Here is a 20,123-nt window from a genome sequence, read left to right as displayed (position 1 = left end):
CGTTTCTCCAGATCTCAGGTGTCTAAACCAGAAGAAGTTGTAAACAAATTTCTGCTGCATAAAATTACGTTTTTTAGTAAATGTAATCTTTGCTTGTGAATTACTGGATCATTCAACATCTTCAGACCTTTAAAAAGCAGGGAAGTGACGATTACAAAGTTTTGGCCGGTACCGATGTTTAAAATAACAATTTTATTTTGTTTTTGCTGTTATTTATGTGTTAAGTTTATTTTTGCATAATTGAAACTACAAAATTGTGTCTTTTTTTTTTTTAAAGACTTCAAATCTTAAATGTCGGTCATGACTGATGTTTGTCTTTTTTGGTAGGATTGTCTCTGTGTTTTGGATTTACCCTTAAAAACATTCAGGGGACAAAGATTGTCACATAAGTGGAACACATGTACAGTAAACGACACAGTTGTTGGATTTTACAGATATCCAAGGACAGCTTTATGGATACGTGTTTATTTAACCTTTCATTGTCCAGATAATAGTTTTTAAGATTAACAATAATAAAAACACTGATTACTTTCCCATCCGTTTCAATGGGCACTGAAGGTGGGGAGGCTCGGGGTGGGAGATGGACTAAATTCATCACGTTATATATGTAATGTTATTGTGATTATCTATATTATGTTATAAAATGACCAGATGGGAGTCGCTGGTTTTGGCCGATATCATGAATTAAATAGCTCAGAGTCGAGGCTCCTCTGTGGTGGAAACGATAAAGAACCTTACAACAAGGCGAGCCGTCCTCATGGACGATTATATCTCTGATCATCTTGAACCCATTTTTAGTGTCTCGACCCGGTTCTGGATCCCTGATGGAAGTAACATGAAGAAGTGGTTGAGCGGGGTCAACGGTCGTCTGCTATAGGAACCAAGAAGCCTTTACTGTAAAATACAAGCATTGTTGTGTTTAATAAAAATGTAGAATAGAGAAGGTGTAATATTTCATATTGAAACACTGAGAGACCCTCAGAGGACTTTATATCATCGGCCATGTTGGGCAGGTCGACTTTCAGCACGTCCTTTATTCCAATTGTTTAACAAAATAGTTTTATTGTTTTTATTCATCTTTTTCTTTCCTTATATTTTATTTATTGTATAATTTATATTATTTTATACTTTAAAAAATATTTGTAGAATTTTATTTTGTAACAAAATAAAATCTGAACATGTTTATGAATCTACTGTATTGAACTTTTATATATAGATAATGAAAAAAGAAAGAAAAAAAAAACTTTTAGAAACCTCCATTTTGCAGTTTTTCAGTCTGGAGAAGTCATGTGACCACAGTGCAGTGTGACATCACATTCTGAAACGTGACATCACATCACATTCTGAAACATGACATCAGTTTCTGAAACGTGACATCACATCAGAATGTGGCTTAGTGACATCACATTAAACAGAATGTGGCTTAGTGACATCACATTAAACAGAATGTGGCTTAGTGACATCATAAAGTCACTAGAATGTTGTGTGTGCACCAGTAGAAGCTCCTGCAGTCTAACAACTCAGTTATAGTCGAACCTTCACCAGAGAAGCATCTCTCAGTGATAACAGAGCGTGTGACCAGAGCGACAGTTAGTCAATCTACTACATACCTGCTATAGCTACTTCAATACAGTGTTACTTCTGTATTGTCCTCGTATAATACTACTGTATTATACTCCGTACAGCGTTACTACTGTATTGTCCTCGTATAATACTACTGTATTATACTCCGTACAGCGTTACTACTGTATTGTCCTCGTATAATACTACTGTATTATACTCCGTACAGCGTTACTACTGTATTGTCCTCGTATAATACTACTGTATTATACTCCGTACAGCGTTACTACTGTATTATACTCCGTTACCACAACTAACACCTCCGTTGTGCTACGATGGAGAAGATCGTCCGTTCAAGAAACGAGGTGAGATCTTCTCAGCCAGACACCTTTAAACATACTTTGTTCAGCGTTACACTGATCTAGGACTTTAAACACACTTTGTTCAGCGATACACTGTTCTAGGCCTTTAAACACACTTTGTTCAACGTTACACTGATCTAGGCCTTTAAACACACTTTGTTCAGCGTTACACTGATCTAGGCCTTTAAACACACTTTGTTCAGCGTTACACTGATCTAGGCCAGCCCACAGTTTCATCTGCTTTTTAATCTTTTGTCTAAACTTTTGACAAATGCATGAGCAGTATAAGATACGTATGTGGACTAAAACAGGGCTGTTTTTTACAGTTAAATTAACAAAAAACAGAACTGAAAACATATTCTAAACTTCACCAAAAGATTTTAGATCAACCTGATCTCCAAAAAACTGATCTGAAACTGAAGTTATTGACAGTATAAATGGTGTTCTGTGTGTATAGTATAAAGGAAACAGTAGAAAGATGTGATTCTGTGGTGTGAGGCTGAACTTGGCTAGACTCTTGTGACCAACTGAATCAGTGTGTTTCAGAAAAAGTAGCTTCACAGTGCTCTTTAGAAGCAGATGGAGTTGGCTTCAGTACTTTCAACTGTCTCTTTGTGTGATCCAACGTTAGGACGGGACTGTTTTCTCGGTGGTCTTTCCGTCACTTGACCAAGAGCTGGTTGAAGCCGCTACCCAGCAGGCTCCCAGCAAGGAGATGCAGTATCTCAGAAAACAGAACTTTGAGCAGGCCTCAGTCATTGCTGCTCTGAGGGAGCAGATGGCCGCCAAGGATTCCAGCTGGGAAGAGGAGAAGATGAGGATCCTGAAGGCTCTCAAGTCAGAGAGACTCATCAGGAAAGAAGCCCAGAAGGGCTTCAAAGGACAGGACAACCCTGACCTCCAGGTTCAACTCCTCCAGACTCCCAGCAACCAGCTGAAGGACTCTCACCAGCACAACACTGAGCTGGCCACCGAAATCACTGCCCTGAAGCAGCAGATGGCCGCCAAAGAGTCCCGCTGGGAGCTGGAGAAGAACAAGATCCTGATGGCTCAGAGAGCCATCAAGATACAGGCTCAGAACGACCTGCAGAACAAGGAGAAGGAGAAACAGAAGGTGATCGACTCTCTCAATCAAAGTCTTCTTGAAAAGCAGAATGAAATCCTGATGGTCAAACAGACTCCCAGCAACCAGCTGAAGGACTCTCACCAGTACAACACTGAGCTGGCCGCCGAAAACGCTGCCCTGAGGGAGCAGATGGCCGCCAAGGAGTCCCGCTGGGAGCTGGAGAAGAACAAGATCCGGATGGCTCAGAGAGCCATCCCGATACAGGCTCAGAAACAGGAGGTGACCGTCTCTCTCAGTCAAAGTCTGCTTGAAAAGCAGAATGAGATCGTGATGGTCAAACAGACTCCCAGCAACGAGCTGAAGGACTCTCAACAGGTCACCGAGCTGGCCGCCGAAAACGCTGCCCTGAGGGAGCAGATAGCCGGCTGGGATCTGGAGAAGAACAAGATCCTGAATGCTCTCAGGTCAGAGAGAACCATCAGGAAGGAAGCCCAGAGGGACCTCAAAGAACAGGATGAGCAAAACCCTGACCTCCAGGTTCAACTCCTCCAGACTACCAGCAACCAGCTGAAGGACTCCCAGCAGCACAACACTGAGCTGGCTGCCGAAAACGCTGCCCTGAGGGAGCAGATGGCCGCCAAGGAGTCCTGCTGGGAGCTGGAAAAGAACAGCTCAGATCAGAGCCTGATACAGGTTCAGATGGACCTGCAGACCAAGGAGCAGGAGAAACAGGACGTGACCGACTCTCTCAGTCAAAGTCTGCTTGAAAAGCAGAACGAGATCGTGATGGTCAAACAGACTACCAGCAATCAGCTGAAGGACTCCCACCAGCACAACACTGAGCTGGCCGCCGAAAACGCTGCCCTGAGGGAGCAGATGGCCGCCAAGGAGTCCGGCTGGGAGCTGGAGAAGAACAGCTCAGCTCAGAGCCTGATACAGGCTCAGATGGACCTGCAGACCAAGGAGCAGGAGAAACAGGAGGTCACCGACTCTCTCAGTCGAAGTCTGCTTGAAAAGCAGAACGAGATCGTGATGGTCAAACAGACTACCAGCAACCAGCTGAAGGACTCCCACCAGCACAACACTGAGTTGGCCGCCGTAAACGCTGCCCTGAGGGAGCAGATGGCCGCCAAGGAGTCCGGCTGGGAGCTGGAAAAGAACAAGATCCTGATACAGGTTCAGAACGATCTGCAGACCAAGGAGCAGGAGAAACAGGAGGTGACCAACTCTCTCAGTCAAAGTCTGCTTGAAAAGCAGAATGAGATCCTGATGGTCAACCAGTGCTGGACTGAAAAGTGTGAAAAGGCCTGTGAAGCTTGGAAGGAGGAGAACAGGGAGATCAGAGAGACCTGTGAGAGAGAGCTCCAATCTGCACTTGATCAAAAGAATCTGATGGTCAAATCTCTGCAGGACGAGTCGGACAGGAAGGTGAGCCAGGTCGTCCTGGAAAAGGATGATCTGATCACCGGATTGACGACGGCCAAGATGGCTCTGGAGGTCCTGACTCTAAAGAAGGAGATGCAGCTCATCCAGAGCGAGGTCCGGCTGAAGGAGAAGGAGATGCAGCTCCTCCAGAGCGAGGCCGAGTGGACAACGAAGCTCGCCCCTCTGGAAGATCAGATCCGGCTCAAGACCGACACCACCACAGACCTCCAGGCACAACTCCTCCGCCTCCAGGAGCTCCACCAGAAACTTGACCTGGGAGCACTGAAGATGACCGCGGAGGAGATGAATGCCAAGAAGAAGGAGTTAAAGAAGCTGATTGTGGAGAAGGAGAAGGAGGAGAAGAGACAGAAGAAAGAGAGGGAGGAAAGAGAGAAGAGAGAGAAGAAGGAGAGGGAGGAAAGAGAGAAGAGAGAGAAGAAGGAGAGGGAGGAAAGAGAGAAGAGAGAGAAGAAGGAGAGGGAGGAAAGAGAGAAGGAGGAGTTGAAAAGTGTGAAGAAGGAAAAGGAGGCTCTGGAGAAAAAAGAGAAGGAGGACTTGAAAAGGGAGAAGAAGGAGAGGAAGGAGAAAGAGAGGAGAGAGAAGTAGCATCCTTTCTCTCCACATTCTTCCCCCATCCCCCTTCTGACCATCCCGCCCCTTCACCCCCTACACCTACACCCCCTACACCCACACCCCTACACCCTCTACACCCTACACCCCCTACACCCTACAACCCCTACACCCCCTACAACACCTACACCTACACCCTACATGCTCTATGTGAAGTGATTTATCCCCCTACACCTCCTACACCTACACCCCTTACGACCCCTACACCCTACAACCCCTACACCCTACCTGCTCTATGTGAAGTGATTTCACCCCCTACACCCTACAACCCCTACCCCCTACACCCTACCTGCTCTATGTGAAGTGATTTCACCTCCTACACCCTACAACCCCTACACCTACACCCCTACACCCTACAACCCCTACCCCCTACACCCTACCTGCTCTATGTGAAGTGATTTCACCTCCTACACCCTACAACCCCTACACCTACACCCCCTACACCCTACAACCCCTACCCCCTACACCCTACCTGCTCTATGTGAAGTGATTTCACCTCCTACACCCTACAACCCCTACACCTACACCCCCTACACCCTACAACCCCTACCCCCTACACCCTACCTGCTCTATATGAAGTGATTTCAACCTCCTCCCCACGGTGACGTGGTCGCCTCCTACCATCACCCCTCCATACTCTCTCCCTCCTCCCCACGGTGACGTGGTCGCCTCCTACCATCACCCCTCCATACTCTCTCCCTCCTCCCCACAGCGACATGGTGGCTGAGTGATTCGGCCCGTGTCTGCTGGGTTGAATCCGGGTGATCCGGTTTCCAACCACAAATCATAGTATATAGTATGTCATTAAAAAAAATATAAAAAGTCATAGTATATAGCATATCATTAAAAAAAATATTAAAAAGTCATAGTATATAGTATATCATTAAAAAATTAAAATTTTTTAATTTATTGCAATTTTTTAATTTATATTTATATATATATGTATATATATAAATTATGAGTACTTAATGCAGAAAAATGTCCCCTGTGTGAAATATTATTACATATTATATTATTATTATTATGAATGTAGCATTTTACTGTTGTTGGTAGAACAGTACATTATTTCCCTCTGAAATGTAGCAAAGTAGAAGTTTAAAGTACCATAAATGTAAGTGCTCAAGTAAAGTACAAGTACCTAAAACGTTACTTATAATATTTGAGTAAATGTTACTTTCCACCGCTGCATATAAATATATTTAAGTACCTGTCTACCTTTTTATTATAAGTTATTTAACAACAGTAATGATACTAAATTCACTTTAAGTACCAAAGACTCAAAGGAATACTCCCTCATGATATCACATATATAGAAACTAGTGGAGGTGGAAGTACTCAGATTGTTTACTTGGATAAAGGTTCCTCCTATAGGATAATAAGTACCTCCTGTAGGATAAGTAAGTAGGATAATGGGGATAATCTATTCTGTGGCGCCTTAAATGATGTGAAACCATCTTGAGTGTCTTTCAATGGTAAACTGGATTTAGGGATCAAGGTGAAGTGACTGATAACGACCTGAGGAGGATGATCCGACCTGTGAAGAGGCTCATAACAGTCATCATCACCATCACCTGGATGGACCGAGGAGAGGAGAGGAGAGGAGAGGAGGGAGGAGAGAATTAGAATTATTATAGAAATTTAAAGAAATAAAGCATCTATCTTTATATATAGAATTTTAAATTCCGTGGGAGAATACAAACATAAATTTAGTGTAATAATTATTCATGTTTACTTCTAATTTTAAGGATTTCTGTTTTGAAAACGTAGAACTAAATTACTGAAATCATGTCAATGCATCTGTCCATGGAAAGACATAATGGTTTAAATTTCAAACCACAGAGTAATTTATATTTAAAGGTCCCATATTGTAAAATAGTGAGATTTTCATGGCTTTTATATTATAAAGCAGGTTTAAGTGTAATATAAATACTGTGAAAGTATTGACAGAGAAATACAGACAGCCATGTATTCAGAAACTGTGTCTTTGAAACAAGCCGTCAGGATTTCTGTCCATTTGTGATGTCACAAATATACAATATATATATAGATCATAGATATAAAACTGTTTTTATCTAGACCATTTCACAGTTTTAAACATAAATATTGTAAAATGTTTATTTTCTTGTGGCAAGTGTATATGAATAACATCAGCTGACAGGAAGTAAACATATACACAAGCTGTTGCCTAGCAACGCAATTCCATTGCAATTCTGTTGAAATGCACTGAAACGGAGCGTTTCAGACAGAGGATAAATACAGGTATATTCAGGCAGCTAGTATATGAGGAAAATAAAGATTTTTATGAAGATAAAAGCATGTAAACATGTTCTACTAGAAACATAAAATACAAGTATGTAGCTGAAAATGAGCGCGATATGGGACCTTTAAGTTAAAAGGGAAGAAGATGAACTTATGTAATAAATAGACATGAATGTGTATTGGAATTTTGGCACCACCAAGATTTGTTTAGTTTGTATTTGATGGACCTAGAAGAACTCTTTTCATGCCATAGATGTGTGCGTGCTCACCGGGTGGATGTCGGTGAGAGGCCGTGCTCGTCTTCGGTTGGATTGAGACCCTGAACGAAGTCCAGCAGCACCGGATCGGCGTTAAAGAAGTGAGGATGAGAGATGAAGACCGGAGAGTCTGGAGAATTAAAAAATAAATAGAATAATTAGTTCACTCACAACGTTTCTCCAGATCTCAGGTGTCTAAACCAGAAGAAGTTGTAAACAAATTTCTGCTGCATAAAATTACGTTTTTTAGTAAATGTAATCTTTGCTTGTGAATTACTGGATCATTCAACATCTTCAGACCTTTAAAAAGCAGGGAAGTGACGATTACAAAGTTTTGGCCGGTACCGATGTTTAAAATAACAATTTTATTTTGTTTTTGCTGTTATTTATGTGTTAAGTTTATTTTTGCATAATTGAAACTACAAAATTGTGTCTTTTTTTTTTTTAAAGACTTCAAATCTTAAATGTCGGTCATGACTGATGTTTGTCTTTTTTGGTAGGATTGTCTCTGTGTTTTGGATTTACCCTTAAAAACATTCAGGGGACAAAGATTGTCACATAAGTGGAACACATGTACAGTAAACGACACAGTTGTTGGATTTTACAGATATCCAAGGACAGCTTTATGGATACGTGTTTATTTAGCCTTTCATTGTCCAGATAATAGTTTTTAAGATTAACAATAATAAAAACACTGATTACTTTCCCATCCGTTTCAATGGGCACTGAAGGTGGGGAGGCTCGGGGTGGGAGATGGACTAAATTCATCACGTTATATATGTAATGTTATTGTGATTATCTATATTATGTTATAAAATGACCAGATGGGAGTCGCTGGTTTTGGCCGATATCATGAATTAAATAGCTCAGAGTCGAGGCTCCTCTGTGGTGGAAACGATAAAGAACCTTACAACAAGGCGAGCCGTCCTCATGGACGATTATATCTCTGATCATCTTGAACCCATTTTTAGTGTCTCGACCCGGTTCTGGATCCCTGATGGAAGTAACATGAAGAAGTGGTTGAGCGGGGTCAACGGTCGTCTGCTATAGGAACCAAGAAGCCTTTACTGTAAAATACAAGCATTGTTGTGTTTAATAAAAATGTAGAATAGAGAAGGTGTAATATTTCATATTGAAACACTGAGAGACCCTCAGAGGACTTTATATCATCGGCCATGTTGGGCAGGTCGACTTTCAGCACGTCCTTTATTCCAATTGTTTAACAAAATAGTTTTATTGTTTTTATTCATCTTTTTCTTTCCTTATATTTTATTTATTGTATAATTTATATTATTTTATACTTTAAAAAATATTTGTAGAATTTTATTTTGTAACAAAATAAAATCTGAACATGTTTATGAATCTACTGTATTGAACTTTTATATATAGATAATGAAAAAAGAAAGAAAAAAAAAACTTTTAGAAACCTCCATTTTGCAGTTTTTCAGTCTGGAGAAGTCATGTGACCACAGTGCAGTGTGACATCACATTCTGAAACGTGACATCACATCACATTCTGAAACATGACATCAGTTTCTGAAACGTGACATCACATCAGAATGTGGCTTAGTGACATCACATTAAACAGAATGTGGCTTAGTGACATCATAAAGTCACTAGAATGTTGTGTGTGCACCAGTAGAAGCTCCTGCAGTCTAACAACTCAGTTATAGTCGAACCTTCACCAGAGAAGCATCTCTCAGTGATAACAGAGCGTGTGACCAGAGCGACAGTTAGTCAATCTACTACATACCTGCTATAGCTACTTCAATACAGTGTTACTACTGTATTGTCCTCGTATAATACTACTGTATTATACTCCGTACAGCGTTACTACTGTATTGTCCTCGTATAATACTACTGTATTATACTCCGTACAGCGTTACTACTGTATTATACTCCGTTACCACAACTAACACCTCCGTTGTGCTACGATGGAGAAGATCGTCCGTTCAAGAAACGAGGTGAGATCTTCTCAGCCAGACACCTTTAAACATACTTTGTTCAGCGTTACACTGATCTAGGCCTTTAAACACACTTTGTTCAGCGTTACACTGATCTAGGCCTTTAAACACACTTTGTTCAGCGATACACTGTTCTAGGCCTTTAAACACACTTTGTTCAGCGTTACACTGATCTAGGCCTTTAAACACACTTTGTTCAGCGTTACACTGATCTAGGCCAGCCCACATCTTCATCTGCTTTTTAATCTTTTGTCTAAACTTTTAACAAATGCATGAGCAGTATAAGATACATATGTGGACTAAAACAGGGCTGTTTTTTACAGTTAAATTAACAAAAAACAGAACTGAAAACATATTCTAAACTTCACCAAAAGATTTTAGATCAACCTGATCTCCAAAAAACTGATCTAAAACTGAAGTTATTGACAGTATAAATGGTGTTCTGTGTGTATAGTATAAAGGAAACAGTAGAAAGATGTAATTCTGTGGTGTGAGGCTGAACTTGGCTAGACTCTTGTGACCAACTGAATCAGTGTGTTTCAGAAAAAGTAGCTTCACAGTGCTCTTTAGAAGCAGATGGAGTTGGCTTCAGTACTTTCAACTGTCTCTTTGTGTGATCCAACGTTAGGACGGGACTGTTTTCTCGGTGGTCTTTCCGTCACTTGACCAAGAGCTGGTTGAAGCCGCTACCCAGCAGGCTCCCAGCAAGGAGATGCAGTATCTCAGAAAACAGAACTTTGAGCAGGCCTCAGTCATTGCTGCTCTGAGGGAGCAGATGGCCGCCAAGGATTCCAGCTGGGAAGAGGAGAAGATGAGGATCCTGAAGGCTCTCAAGTCAGAGAGACTCATCAGGAAAGAAGCCCAGAAGGGCTTCAAAGGACAGGACAACCCTGACCTCCAGGTTCAACTCCTCCAGACTCCCAGCAACCAGCTGAAGGACTCTCACCAGCACAACACTGAGCTGGCCACCGAAATCACTGCCCTGAAGCAGCAGATGGCCGCCAAAGAGTCCCGCTGGGAGCTGGAGAAGAACAAGATCCTGATGGCTCAGAGAGCCATCAAGATACAGGCTCAGAACGACCTGCAGAACAAGGAGAAGGAGAAACAGAAGGTGATCGACTCTCTCAATCAAAGTCTTCTTGAAAAGCAGAATGAAATCCTGATGGTCAAACAGACTCCCAGCAACCAGCTGAAGGACTCTCACCAGTACAACACTGAGCTGGCCGCCGAAAACGCTGCCCTGAGGGAGCAGATGGCCGCCAAGGAGTCCCGCTGGGAGCTGGAGAAGAACAAGATCCGGATGGCTCAGAGAGCCATCCCGATACAGGCTCAGAAACAGGAGGTGACCGTCTCTCTCAGTCAAAGTCTGCTTGAAAAGCAGAATGAGATCGTGATGGTCAAACAGACTCCCAGCAACGAGCTGAAGGACTCTCAACAGGTCACCGAGCTGGCCGCCGAAAACGCTGCCCTGAGGGAGCAGATAGCCGGCTGGGATCTGGAGAAGAACAAGATCCTGAATGCTCTCAGGTCAGAGAGAACCATCAGGAAGGAAGCCCAGAGGGACCTCAAAGACCAGGACAAGCAAAACCCTGACCTCCAGGTTCAACTCCTCCAGACTACCAGCAACCAGCTGAAGGACTCCCAGCAGCACAACACTGAGCTGGCTGCCGAAAACGCTGCCCTGAGGGAGCAGATGGCCGCCAAGGAGTCCCGCTGGGAGCTGGAGAAGAACAGCTCAGATCAGAGCCTGATACAGGTTCAGATGGACCTGCAGACCAAGGAGCAGGAGAAACAGGACGTGACCGACTCTCTCAGTCAAAGTCTGCTTGAAAAGCAGAACGAGATTGTGATGGTCAAACAGACTACCAGCAATCAGCTGAAGGACTCCCACCAGCACAACACTGAGCTGGCCGCCGAAAACGCTGCCCTGAGGGAGCAGATGGCCGCCAAGGAGTCCGGCTGGGAGCTGGAGAAGAACAGCTCAGCTCAGAGCCTGATACAGGCTCAGATGGACCTGCAGACCAAGGAGCAGGAGAAACAGGAGGTCACCGACTCTCTCAGTCGAAGTCTGCTTGAAAAGCAGAACGAGATCGTGATGGTCAAACAGACTACCAGCAACCAGCTGAAGGACTCCCACCAGCACAACACTGAGTTGGCCGCCGTAAACGCTGCCCTGAGGGAGCAGATGGCCGCCAAGGAGTCCCGCTGGGAGCTGGAAAAGAACAAGATCCTGATACAGGTTCAGAACGATCTGCAGACCAAGGAGCAGGAGAAACAGGAGGTGACCGACTCTCTCAGTCAAAGTCTGCTTGAAAAGCAGAATGAGATCCTGATGGTCAACCAGCGCTGGACTGAAAAGTGTGAAAAGGCCTGTGAAGCTTGGAAGGAGGAGAACAGGGAGATCAGAGAGACCTGTGAGAGAGAGCTCCAATCTGCACTTGATCAAAAGAATCTGATGGTCAAATCTCTGCAGGACGAGTCGGACAGGAAGGTGAGCCAGGTCGTCCTGGAAAAGGATGATCTGATCACCGGATTGACGACGGCCAAGATGGCTCTGGAGGTCCTGACTCTAAAGAAGGAGATGCAGCTCATCCAGAGCGAGGTCCGGCTGAAGGAGAAGGAGATGCAGCTCCTCCAGAGCGAGGCCGAGTGGACAACGAAGCTTGCCCCTCTGGAAGATCAGATCCGGCTCAAGACCGACACCACCACAGACCTCCAGGCACAACTCCTCCGCCTCCAGGAGCTCCACCAGAAACTTGACCTGGGAGCGCTGAAGATGACCGCGGAGGAGATGAATGCCAAGAAGAAGGAGTTAAAGAAGCTGATTGTGGAGAAGGAGAAGGAGGAGAAGAGACAGAAGAAAGAGAGGGAGGAAAGAGAGAAGAGAGAGAAGAAGGAGAGGGAGGAAAGAGAGAAGAGAGAGAAGAAGGAGAGGGACGAAAGAGAGAAGGAGGAGTTGAAAAGTGTGAAGAAGGAAAAGGAGGCTCTGGAGAAAAAAGAGAAGGAGGACTTGAAAAGGGAGAAGAAGGAGAGGAAGGAGAAAGAGAGGAGAGAGAAGTAGCATCCTTTCTCTCCACATTCTTCCCCCATCCCCCTTCTGACCATCCCGCCCCTTCACCCCCTACACCTACACCCCCTACACCCACACCCCTACACCCTCTACACCCTACACCCCCTACACCCCCTACACCTACACCCTACATGCTCTATGTGAAGTGATTTATCCCCCTACACCTCCTACACCTACACCCCTTACGACCCCTACACCCTACAACCCCTACACCCTACCTGCTCTATGTGAAGTGATTTCACCCCCTACACCCTACAACCCCTACCCCCTACACCCTACCTGCTCTATGTGAAGTGATTTCACCCCCTACACCCTACAACCCCTACTCCCTACACCCTACCTGCTCTATGTGAAGTGATTTCACCCCCTACACCCTACAACCCCTACTCCCTACACCCTACCTGCTCTATGTGAAGTGATTTCACCTCCTACACCCTACAACCCCTACCCCCTACACCCTACCTGCTCTATGTGAAGTGATTTCACCCCCTACACCCTACAACCCCTACCCCCTACACCCTACCTGCTCTATGTGAAGTGATTTCACCTCCTACACCCTACAACCCCTACACCTACACCCCTACACCCTACAACCCCTACCCCCTACACCCTACCTGCTCTATGTGAAGTGATTTCACCTCCTACACCCTACAACCCCTACACCTACACCCCCTACACCCTACAACCCCTACCCCCTACACCCTACCTGCTCTATATGAAGTGATTTCAACCTCCTCCCCACGGTGACGTGGTCGCCTCCTACCATCACCCCTCCATACTCTCTCCCTCCTCCCCACGGTGACGTGGTCGCCTCCTACCATCACCCCTCCATACTCTCTCCCTCCTCCCCACAGCGACATGGTGGCTGAGTGATTCGGCCCGTGTCTGCTGGGTTGAATCCGGGTGATCCGGTTTCCAACCACAAATCATAGTATATAGTATATCATTAAAAAAAATATAAAAAGTCATAGTATATAGTATATCATTAAAAAAAATATTAAAAAGTCATAGTATATAGTATATCATTAAAAAAAATATTAAAAAGTCATAGTATATAGTATATCACAAAAAATATAAAAAAGCCATAATATATAGTATATCACTAAAAAATATAAAAAAGTCATAATATATAGTATATCACTAAAAAATATAAAAAAGTCATAGTATATAGTATATCACTAAAAAATATAAAAAAGTCATAATATATAGTATATCACTAAAAAATATAAAAAAGTCATAGTATATAGTATGTCGATAAAAAGTCTTAGACTTAGAGATGTTATTGTCATTGTCATGGAAAAACAATGAAAAACAGTTTAGCAGGTCTTGGCAGTAAAAGCAAGTAAAAAAACAAAAAACAAGGTAAAAGTGAGCATGGCTCACATACTGACCTCTGACCTCCAGATCAGTGAATGTAAATGGGTTCTATGGGTACCCACGAGTCTCCCCTTTACAGACATGCCCACTTTATGATAATCAAATGCAGTTTGGGGCAAGTCATAGTCAAGTCAGCACACTGACACACTGACAGCTGTTGTTGCCTGTTGGGCTGCAGTTTGCCATGTTATGATTGGAGCATATTGTTTTATGGTAAATGCAGTACCTGTGAGGGTTTCTGGATCAATATCTGTCATTGATCTGTGTTGTTCATTGATTTAAAATAATAAATATATACATATATTTACATAAAGCAGCATATTTGTCCACTCCCATGTTGATAAGAGGATTAAATACTTGACTAATCTCCCTTTAAGGTTCATTTTCTTTCTTCAGACTGTAAGGTCTGTCACATCAAAGAGCTGCATGATGGGAGACGACAAAGGTGGAGGTAGGCCGACACTGATACCAGACAGACAGACAGACAGACAGACAGACAGTGATGGAGGTGACGGAGAGACAACAGATGATCAGGACCTCTTTGAACTTTTAACTGGATCAATCACCTGCCTGTTGTTGTTTTTCTGACTCTATATAACCAGAGGTATTTGTACTCTACTTGAGTATTTAAAATGTCATGCTACTTCCTACTTCTACTACAATTTGGAGGGAAGTAATGTACTTTTTACCTCATCTACGACAGGGGTCAACAACCTTTACTATCAAAAGAGCCGGGGCAAAAAAAAAATAAAAATCTGTCTTGAGCCGCAAAACATGTGATCATTGTGATGAAGGTAACACAGTTTATAGTCTAAGTATATAGTATATAAGTCTAATGCAGTGAGGGCCAAAGAGATAATGTACTACGGAGTATTAGGGCCACATTAAGGGAAAAAACATCTGAGATTTACACAATAAAGTCCGAATATTATGAGAAAAAAGTCATAACTTTATGAGAAAAAAGTCGGAATATTACGAGAATAAAGTTATACGTTTATGAGAAAAAAGTCATAATATTATGAGAAAAAAGTCATAACTTTATGAGAAAAAAGTCATAATATTATGAGAAAAAAGTCATAACTTTATGAGAAAAAAGTCATAATATTACGAGAATAAAGTCATAACTTTACGAGAAAAAAAATTGTAATATTATGAGATTAAAGTCATAACTTTAACAGAAAAAAAATCTTAATATAACGAGCATAAAGTCATAACTTAACGAGAAAAAAAGTCATAATATTACGAGAATAAAGTCATAATATTACGAGAAAAAAAGTTGTAATAGTATAAGAATAAAGTCATAACTATAGGAGAAAAAAAGTGGTAATATTACAAGAATAAAAGTCGTGGGTTTACGAGAAAAAAATAAAATAACACGTAAAATTACTATTTTATAATATTATGACTTTATTCTCGAAATCTCAGTTTTATTTTTTTTTCCTCAATGGGGCCCTAATACTCCGTCGTACAGTCGTACCGTCGTACCGTCGTACCATAGACCTACAACAACCTTCATTTTCATTAATTTTTTGTCAAATCCACAGGGAGCCACTGGAGAGGAGTTAAAGAGCCGCAGGTCGCTGACCTCTGACCTACGTGGAATAAACGTGGCTTTTGTAAAAACCTATTTTTCCAAAGATGAATGTGAAATGACTGAAGGAATAAAAACATGTAAATCTGTGTCACCATATACTAAGTGAGACGTTGTTTTACATTTTAGGGTCTGCTGGGATATTCTCTATTACCTGCCATAAAAGCAGCTTGGGAACCCTCAGGTGAGCCTCGTCACAGCAGCAACCGCCTCCAGCAGCTCCTGGATTCAGAGACATTTAAATTTCACCTCTCTAAAGACGAGACAAGCCCCCCCGTCCTCCTCTGTCTTTTCTGTCCTCCTCCTGTTTGATGATGAGGGGGGAGTCGCAGCGCCTGCCCGTCCACCAGGACCGGTCCCGCTGGCCCCCTTCAAAGCTCCCGGCAGCCTTTGATGAGGCTGATAGGGATCAATGGGACAGGGGAAGAGGCCTTAACTGACTGTGTTACAGACAGGGCGGGCAACTGCTGGAGACTGCCGGCAATGGAGATCAATGATTATTGGGCGTCATCAGCACCTTCATCTGCATAGAGGAATCCATTCAGCATCACACACACTCACAAACACACACTTTATTCTCACATTTCAGCTGCTTTTCTTACATTATTTGTGCTAAAACTGCACCAGGATACGACTGTAAATATTATAAATATTATTATTATTGTCAACAAATCATTTTTAAGGGATAAAAAAAACATAAAGGAAAAGAGTTAATTGTTTTATTTTATTATTGTGATCAACATTAAAGAAGAGGACGCTTTAATAGTTCAAATTAAAGAAGATAAATTATTAAATTAAGATTTAAATGTGTTTTTTTTTTCCCCCAGAAGTGTTTAAATGTGTATTTTTATTACTTTATTTGTAATTTTCCTGCTTTTTCTCTTAACAATTTACACTTAAGTTGTCTTAAGAGTCTTGCTGTCAAGGAATGTATTTTCTTTAAATCTGTTTTAAAATAAGAAATAATTAAGTTATAAATATTCTAAATATTATTCTTCTTGTCAACAAATCATTTTTAAGGGATAAAAAACACAAAAAGGAAAATAATTGTATTATTGTTATCAACGTCAAGGAGGAGGACTGATGTTTTCTTATTTCAAATTAAAGAAGAGAAATTATTAAATTAAGATTTAATTGTGTTTTTTTTTCCCCAGATGTGTTTAAATTTGTATTTTTATTACTTTATTTGTAATTTTTCCTCCTTTTTCTCTTAAAAATGTACACTTAAGTTGATAAATTGAGTCTTGTTGTCAAGGAATGTATTTTGTTCAAATCTGTTTTTGAATAATAAATAAAAAAATATAATATATATATATATATATGTGTTTTTTATTGTGGGATGTTTTTTTCTCAAAGGTGTTTAGATATGTATTTATACTTTATTTGTATTATTTTTTTACTTTTTTCTACTTTTTTCAATTCACATTTTAGGTGATAAATTGCTTTTATTTAATATAAAGTTTAATATAAAGTTATTAAAATATTTTTTACTGTATTTGCAATGCTACTTTTCCTGCTTTTCCTTTTTTAAGGGTTTTAAATTAGGGTATATTGGGTATATTACTAAATATAGTAACTAGGGTATAAATTGTGAGACAAGGAATACATTTTGTTCAAATCTATTTTTGTATAAGAAATAAATAAGTAAAAAGTTATTAAAAATTATTTAATTGAGGGTTTATTTGCCCAGAAGTTTTTGAATATGTATTATTTTTTTTTACATTTTCAATTCACATTTTAGGTGATAAATTGTGAGACAAGGAATTTATTTTGTTCAAATCTGAAGCTTTCTCCTTTAAAACTTCTGTATTTTGAGGATTTTATCAATAAAAACCTGATAAAGTCGGAGATGTCACATGCAGAGATCTGAGCATCGGGTCGGGACGTGTCTGGTCTCCTCGGAGGCGCCCTGGGGGGTCGGGGGTCGGGGGGGTCGAGGTGTGTTTGTGTCCATAACAGAGCAGCAAACAGGCCCATTAGAGATGAAAGGGTCTGAATGGAGCCAATCAAAGACGAGCCCAGCAGGAGACCGCTACCCCACAGACAGCAGCAGCCTGGCTCTAGGTCTGGGACCAGGTCTGGGGCCGAGGACGACCAGTGACCCTCATCATCATCCCAGCGTGCTCACTCAGGATCACTATCTGCTTTATTGGCCTTCAGTGTGTTCTTCACTGTTCTGGCATATAAATGCAGAATATTTGCACACTAATCCTGAGTGTGAACACAAAAGACCAAAAACAGACGTAAACAAAGATCATGCAGAAAGAAACAAAAGGAGCAAATAAACAACAGATTTAAAGGGTCAGTTCACTCAAATAATAATAAAAAAACAAATATTTAAACATGCAAATTGTTCAAGATTTTAAGAAATCTGCAGCTCCTCAGTTTAATGGAGGTGAATAGGTTTCTGTTTGTGGTGCTCAAATGAAAAAAACAAGGACTGGTTATGCTCTGTATTCACAATTTTTTTAAATGTTAAAAAAACGTTAACAGTTTTAATAGTACCGTACTTTATGTGCAATTTTATGGTACTTGTACTTGCATTTTTCCATTTTATGGAAAAGGTAATTTAATTTAATTTAAAGAATATAATTTAATTTAAAAAATGTAATTTAATTTAAATATATAAAATATATAAGTATATATATATATTTATTTTCTTATTTTTTATTTTACTATATCATTACATTTATTTGACAGATATAGTACTTATTTCACAAAACAATATTCTACATTTAAAAAAAAGAATCTATGAGCTTATAAAATACAACATAACACATGTATGCAACATAAATGAAAGATTAGACCAGTGGTTTGCAAAGCTTTTTGGCTTGTGACGTCTTCCAGTCAATGAGTTTCTAGTTGTGTCTCCTCGTCTTGTCTCAGACGTCTCTGAGTTGTTATCAGTTCCATCAAAGAGACATTTCACCTCTAAACTTCTCACGTTTCATTTAAATAACTGTTTTAGTCCAAAGGAGTTAAATTATCCAATATTTCAAAAAAATAAATAAGATTAGAGATAAGTTAAGAACGTATTCATGTATCAGAAGAGACGACATTATATAAAAAAATAAAATAAAAGAAATATACAGAAAAAATAGAGTAATTTAATTGCAATAAATGAATAAATATATACAGAAATAAATAATTAAAAATATAAAAAATAAACCTGAAAAATAATGATTAAACTGCAAAAAATATTAATAAATATATATATAAATAAATAATCGATAAACGTTAGAATAAATGAAAACGCTTATAATTATTCTTTTATATTTTGTTATTTGTCTATATATTCCCACATGTATTTATGCTTTAAATGATCCAATATTTCACAAAACAAACAAAGATTAGACATAAGTTAAAAACATATTTATGTATCAGAAGAAACGACATTATATACAAAATAAAATATAAAAATATACAGAAAAAATAGAGTAATTTAATTGCAATAAATGAATAAATATATACAGAAATAAATAATTAAAAATATAAAAAATAAACATGAAAGAATGATTAAACTACAAAAAATATTAATAAATATATATATAAATAAATAATCGATAAACATTAGAATAAATGAAAATGCTTATAATTATTCTTTTATATTTTGTTATTTGTCTATATATTCCTACATGTATTTATGCTTTAAATTATCCAATATTTCACAAAACAAACAAAGATTAGACATAAGTTAAAAACATATTTATGTATCAGAAGAAACGACATTATATACAAAATAAAATATAAAAATATACAGAAAAAATAGAGTAATTTAATTGCAATAAATGAATAAATATATACAGAAATAAATAATTAAAAATATAAAAAATAAACATGAAAGAATGATTAAACTACAAAAAATATTAATAAATATATATATAAATAAATAATCGATAAACATTAGAATAAATGAAAATGCTTATAATTATTCTTTTATATTTTGTTATTTGTCTATATATTCCTACATGTATTTATGCTTTAAATTATCCAATATTTCACAAAACAAACAAAGATTAGACATAAGTTAAAAACATATTTATGTGTCAGAAGAAATTACTTATATAAAAACAAAATATAAAATATAAAAATACACAGAAAATAAGAGTAATTTGAATGCAATAAATAAATAAATGTCTTTTTTAAATATATAAATAAGTATATATAGAAATAAATAACAAATAAATGTTAAAATAAATGAAAATCTATATAATTATTATTTTATATTTTGTTATTTGTCTTTATGTCACCACACGTATTCATTCTTTAAATTATGCAATATTTCACAAAAAACAAAGATTAAAAACAGCCATTTATCAGAAATGACATTATAGGAAAATAACAGAAATAAAATAAAAATTATAAAATATACAGACAAATATAGTAACTTAAATACAAAAAATATATATTAAAAATGTAAAAATATTATAAAATATATTTATAATATATATTTTTTAAAATATACAGAAACTAAGATTAATTTGAATGTAATAAAATAAATAAATATTTTTTAAATATTAAAAATAAATATATATATATATTTATTATATATAATATATTAT

The 20,123-nt window shown here is 39.1% G+C and overlaps 2 protein-coding genes and 1 long non-coding RNA gene across 3 annotated transcripts; 2 read left to right on the top strand and 1 right to left on the bottom strand.

Moving 5' to 3' along the window:
• The first annotated feature begins 1,790 nt into the window (after window positions 1–1,790).
• On the top strand, window positions 1,791–5,086 carry LOC119478566 (calponin homology domain-containing protein DDB_G0272472-like). Its single transcript, XM_037753398.1, has 3 exons — window positions 1,791–1,925; window positions 2,554–4,485; window positions 4,570–5,086. The coding sequence occupies exons 1-3, from the start codon at window positions 1,896–1,898 to the stop codon at window positions 5,017–5,019; spliced, it is 2,412 nt and encodes an 803-aa protein (XP_037609326.1). The 5' UTR covers window positions 1,791–1,895; the 3' UTR covers window positions 5,020–5,086.
• A 4,301-nt stretch (window positions 5,087–9,387) lies between these two features.
• LOC119478756 (calponin homology domain-containing protein DDB_G0272472-like) lies at window positions 9,388–12,651 on the top strand. The gene is made up of 4 exons (XM_037753716.1): window positions 9,388–9,523; window positions 10,152–10,592; window positions 10,851–12,083; window positions 12,168–12,651. Exons 1-4 carry the CDS (start codon window positions 9,494–9,496, stop codon window positions 12,582–12,584), a joined length of 2,121 nt encoding a protein of 706 aa, XP_037609644.1. The 5' UTR covers window positions 9,388–9,493; the 3' UTR covers window positions 12,585–12,651.
• LOC119478773 lies at window positions 12,477–13,348 on the bottom strand. The gene is made up of 3 exons (XR_005204490.1): window positions 13,249–13,348; window positions 12,705–12,720; window positions 12,477–12,650 (listed from the first exon to the last, which is right to left on the bottom strand). It is a non-coding gene; the product is annotated as an uncharacterized LOC119478773 (long non-coding RNA).
• Window positions 13,349–20,123: the final 6,775 nt, after the last annotated feature.

The sequence above is a fragment of the Sebastes umbrosus genome, chromosome 19 (genome assembly GCF_015220745.1).
Source record: "Sebastes umbrosus isolate fSebUmb1 chromosome 19, fSebUmb1.pri, whole genome shotgun sequence".
In the NCBI taxonomy this organism is placed as follows: domain Eukaryota; kingdom Metazoa; phylum Chordata; class Actinopteri; order Perciformes; family Sebastidae; genus Sebastes; species Sebastes umbrosus.
The sequence above is the reverse complement of the archived record's forward strand: the minus strand, read 5'-3'. Positions and strand labels throughout refer to the sequence as shown.